Consider the following 4,606-nt stretch of genomic DNA (forward strand, 5'->3'; position numbering starts at 1 on the left):
GCGAAAAGAATGTGGCTGTCATGGGCTAGTCGAATCCGAGTGACGATCATGACTTCAGTGCAGTACAGGCTAACGTTGAAGAGAGGAGACGGTGTAGCCATGTGGCGAGGAACGACATACTGGAGACCAGATGCTGCAGACCCACCGAGACTTGCTTGCAATGGTTCTAGCCGTCTTGGTCACGCCGCCCTCGCGTCGATGCAGTGTGATGAACGCCATGCATGGTGGATATTCGGAGTCGCGGCTGGCTTGGCAGCGCAGTGATAGTGGCCTCCGACTCGCTTCTCGGTGCAGCTTCGTCAGCCTTGCATGTCGGAGTGGGAGTTGCAACACTGGGAGCCGTTCACGAACGTGGAATGTTCGGCGTCAATGTGCTGACAAGTATCCAGGACCGATCAAACGCGGCCGTGTAGCGGCGTCGGCGTCGGCGTCGACACCTACATTGCATGCATCTCTCCATCCTCCTTCTTTAAAGGCCGCGTTTACCAGCCACGTGCCTTAATGTAACTCGCAGCACTGAACAGGAGAGAGCCGACTAACTCAAGCCGAGGTCAGGCATAGCGTCCTAATGCGCCACCGAAACAGGCGTCGAGCTCGCTGGCAGCGTGTGCAACGTGGACAACATGTAGCGCGTGGACACAAGTGTCCGCAGCCGAATCGTCCATATGCCGCGTGAGGCACTCTGAGCGCCGCACATTGAGCGCCGCCGCATTGATTCGCAGCACTTGCATCTCAACCTGCTGCGCGTCGAATGCAGCCACCTCGCCGGTGAAGAACTGTGATGCGGTAACCATATTGGTGATGCACATCAAGATCCGGTCGACCGGCCATCAAATGACAGGCGGTCGAATCGTTTTCTTCGGTGCTAGACATGCGCGGGCTGCAGCCACTTCGGGCCGTTGGTCCATCCGAGTCTCTGAAGCCAAACACCTCCAGCGTGACTTGAAGTGTGCTGCTTGGCCGTGCGGAGCCGGGTCGGTTGCGGCGTCTTCAGCGCGAGCTAATTGCAGCGAGAGTTGACTACGGTGGCAGCAGGCACGCTCGGACCGATATACAGGCAAGACCGTAGCCAGCTGCCGTACGGAAAGCAAGCGCTTTCAAGTGCCACCTGGGCGCGAGTCACAGCGCCTCGCTGAGCGAGAGCTTATAGTAGAGTCGGTAGTGGTTTAACCAGCCGGGGGCATTCCAAAGGTACACCGTGGCACGGCCGGCTGGACTTCAGTCTGGAGAGCGAGAGCCGCGGCGGTGACAATAGATCGAATTGTGCCTCTGATCACGCCGGCCGCTCGTGTCTATCGCGTCTACAGTCCGGCCTCGGCCGGTGGACTCACTTTTGAATTCAACACACTACAAGCGAGTGCGAATCGCCATCTTCTGGTATGCACTTGATGAGCATGAACACCATAACCAGCAGCACCACGGTCGGCCAGAAGCGAGAGTTACCCGTGTCAGAGCCGGATGCGGTGGCCGCCGCATCGGCTTCCAGTGTAATGGCTGCGGGTCACGACGATGACGGCGAGGAGATCCTGGTGGAGGCTGAGCCGCTGCCCCACGAGATCGCGACGGACCCCTCGCTGCGCTGCCGGTACCCGAGCAAACATTGTCTGCGCATGCGTACGATCAAGAAGACTGGCGCGCTGCACAGCATGTGCGCGTTCCACCGCGCCAAGGCGAACCGCAACCAGCGGCGATTGGAGAAGCGCAAGCGGCTGCGGCTCAATAGCACAGACAGCGTCGCTGAGAGTATGCAACTGTCGGCTGTGGATGCGGTAGTCCAACATCACCAGATCAAGCAAGAACCGTCCATGACGCTGCTGATGCCGGCGTTCTCACCGAATCTTAAGAGCTTTATGGACGGTTCGATGGCGTCGTCGGTGGCACTGCAGTTTCAGTCACCGCGCGAAGTAGCGAGCGAATTCGAGCCGTTCCGTATGCCGGCGGCGCTGTTCCCGGAAGACCTAGAGGAGCTATGCGAGCTGGTGGACGTGAACGTGCGTCAGGTGTGCGCAGATCCAAGCGAGGAGGACATCCGATTGCTGTCGCAGCTCCTGTTGTAGGTGGAGGCGAGAAAGTGAATAAGTGAAAGTATTTAGTTAGAAGGAGCACGGTGTGGGATGAATGAAGATTTATGGATCGTTTGAATTGAGCGCAATACATGTAGCGATAACGATTTCAGTGGATAAAGACGACTTGTAGTAAACATGAAGTTGAGAACTACAACTTGAGATGGCGGTAGCTTCTCTTCATTATTTAAGTGTAGGCATTGAAAAGCTGCCCATCGGGATGAACACAGCTTGGTGGAATTGACAGGACGACTCAAATCTCTACAACAAGTTATTAGTATCTGACGAATATCGCACAAAAATCTTATGCTATCTCATAAAAGTTATGAATTTGAGCGGCCGGCGTGATCAGAGGCACAATTCGATCTATTGCCACCGCCGCGGCTCTCGCTCTCCAGACTGAAGTCCAGCCGGCCGTGCCACGGTGTACCTTTGGAATGCCCCCGGCTGGTTAAACCACTACCGACTCTACTATAAGCTCTCGCTCAGCGAGGCGCTGTGACTCGCGCCCAGGTGGCACTTGAAAGCGCTTGCTTTCCGTACGGCAGCTGGCTACGGTCTTGCCTGTATATCGGTCCGAGCGTGCCTGCTGCCACCGTAGTCAACTCTCGCTGCAATTAGCTCGCGCTGAAGACGCCGCAACCGACCCGGCTCCGCACGGCCAAGCAGCACACTTCAAGTCACGCTGGAGGTGTTTGGCTTCAGAGACTCGGATGGACCAACGGCCCGAAGTGGCTGCAGCCCGCGCATGTCTAGCACCGAAGAAAACGATTCGACCGCCTGTCATTTGATGGCCGGTCGACCGGATCTTGATGTGCATCACCAATATGGTTACCGCATCACAGTTCTTCACCGGCGAGGTGGCTGCATTCGACGCGCAGCAGGTTGAGATGCAAGTGCTGCGAATCAATGCGGCAGCGCTCAATGTGCGGCGCTCAGAGTGCCTCACGCGGCATATGGACGATTCGGCTGCGGACACTTGTGTCCACGCGCTACATGTTGTCCACGTTGCACACGCTGCCAGCGAGCTCGACGCCTGTTTCGGTGGCGCATTAGGACGCTATGCCTGACCTCGGCTTGAGTTAGTCGGCTCTCTCCTGTTCAGTGCTGCGAGTTACATTAAGGCACGTGGCTGGTAAACGCGGCCTTTAAAGAAGGAGGATGGAGAGATGCATGCAATGTAGGTGTCGACGCCGACGCCGACGCCGCTACACGACCGCGTTTGATCGGTCGTGGATACTTGTCAGCACATTGACGCCGAACATTCCACGTTCGTGAACGGCTCCCACTGTTGCAACTCCCACTCCGACATGCAAGGCTGACGAAGCTGCACCGAGAAGCGAGTCGGAGGCCACTATCACTGCGCTGCCAAGCCAGCCGCGACTCCGAATATCCACCATGCATGGCGTTCATCACACTGCATCGACGCGAGGGCGGCGTGACCAAGACGGATAGAACCATTGCAAGCAAGTCTCGGTGGGTCTACAGCATCTGGTCTCCAGTATGTCGTTCCTCGCCACATGGCTACACCGTCTCCTCTCTTCAACGTTAGCCTGTACTGCACTGAAGTCATGATCGTCACTCGGATTCGACTAGCCCATGACAGCCACATTCTTTTCGCTTGCGAGCGAGTGGTGTTGTTGCTAGATTGCATCTGTCCTTGAAATACGGACGCCAATTCGAACTCGTGTTTACTACGCCGGCGCGTCCGACTCGGATCGGATATGTGGTTGGTGCGTGGTCATTCGCCGTCGATACGAATCCGTGGTAACTCACTTCAACTTCAACAGCTTCAACATGCACGGTGCTTCTTTGACTGATGATGCTCTGGTGTTTGCAGTGTGAATGCTGCTCACGCCAGACAAACTTGGTAACCAAGAAGGCGTTGCTGCAGTCTAGGCCGGCTTGTGATACTCAACGTCACTTCGCTGTTAAGCCGTAGTGCTGAGGCGTAGCTGCACTCAACGGATGCGATTTCCCAGTCATGATCACCGCTGGCGTTCGGACTCGCTGATACTGCTCCTAACCTGAAAACCTATCGAATTGTACACAAATGTAGGAACACAACGGTCTACAGATAGCACAAATGAAAGCAAAATGCAACATGCATTGTATGAAAAACTGCCTATGGCACTGTCGTCGTGTGAAGAAATGAACGCGACAGGTCTTGCTGCTTAAGCCGCTTGCTTGATGGCGGTAGCCAGCTGCACGAACACGTTCTGGTGGTGCTCCCATTGTTGCTTGACGCTGTTCGCGTGCTCTGCGTCTGCTCCTTCCGTCTGCGTGAGCTGCTGAACGGCTGATCCACCACGCTGCAGCAGAGCCTGCAGTGACTCAGCACGCGCGCGGTTGTGCAGTACGACAGACAAAGACTGAACGTTGTGGCCGTTCAGCGCACGCTGCAGACACTCGGTTAGCAGCTCTGCAGGCGGAGCAGGCGGCACGTAGAGCAGCATGAGCACCAGTGTCTGGCATAGGCGATCATCGCCGGCGTCGTTGACGTCCGTTTGGCGTCCAGCGTCCGTCCGTCCGGACAAGAGGTG

The 4,606-nt window shown here is 56.4% G+C and overlaps 5 protein-coding genes across 5 annotated transcripts; 3 read left to right on the forward strand and 2 right to left on the reverse strand.

The window, feature by feature from the left end:
* Nucleotides 1-379: 379 nt before the first annotated feature.
* Nucleotides 380-794, reverse strand: PPTG_22009 (hypothetical protein; the record flags this gene model as incomplete). Its single annotated transcript, XM_008901616.1, has 1 exon — nucleotides 380-794. The coding sequence occupies one exon, from the start codon at nucleotides 792-794 to the stop codon at nucleotides 552-554; it is 243 nt and encodes an 80-aa protein (XP_008899864.1). The 3' UTR covers nucleotides 380-551.
* Nucleotides 394-2,190, forward strand: PPTG_07059 (hypothetical protein). The gene has a single exon (XM_008901217.1). It carries the CDS (start codon nucleotides 1,380-1,382, stop codon nucleotides 2,055-2,057), a length of 678 nt encoding a protein of 225 aa, XP_008899465.1. The 5' UTR covers nucleotides 394-1,379; the 3' UTR covers nucleotides 2,058-2,190.
* Nucleotides 2,191-2,890: 700 nt separating this feature from the next.
* On the forward strand, nucleotides 2,891-3,133 carry PPTG_22010 (hypothetical protein; the record flags this gene model as incomplete). The annotated part of the gene is made up of 1 exon (XM_008901617.1): nucleotides 2,891-3,133. The coding sequence occupies one exon, from the start codon at nucleotides 2,891-2,893 to the stop codon at nucleotides 3,131-3,133; it is 243 nt and encodes an 80-aa protein (XP_008899865.1).
* A 332-nt stretch (nucleotides 3,134-3,465) lies between these two features.
* PPTG_22011 (hypothetical protein) lies at nucleotides 3,466-3,908 on the forward strand (the record flags this gene model as incomplete). Its single annotated transcript, XM_008901618.1, has 2 exons — nucleotides 3,466-3,539; nucleotides 3,854-3,908. The coding sequence occupies 2 exons, from the start codon at nucleotides 3,466-3,468 to the stop codon at nucleotides 3,906-3,908; spliced, it is 129 nt and encodes a 42-aa protein (XP_008899866.1).
* A 329-nt stretch (nucleotides 3,909-4,237) lies between these two features.
* On the reverse strand, nucleotides 4,238-4,519 carry PPTG_07060 (hypothetical protein; the record flags this gene model as incomplete). Its single annotated transcript, XM_008901218.1, has 1 exon — nucleotides 4,238-4,519. One exon carries the CDS (start codon nucleotides 4,517-4,519, stop codon nucleotides 4,238-4,240), a length of 282 nt encoding a protein of 93 aa, XP_008899466.1.
* Nucleotides 4,520-4,606: the final 87 nt, after the last annotated feature.

The sequence above is a fragment of the Phytophthora parasitica genome (assembly GCF_000247585.1).
Source record: "Phytophthora parasitica INRA-310 unplaced genomic scaffold supercont2.11, whole genome shotgun sequence".
NCBI classification, from domain to species: domain Eukaryota; phylum Oomycota; class Peronosporomycetes; order Peronosporales; family Peronosporaceae; genus Phytophthora; species Phytophthora nicotianae.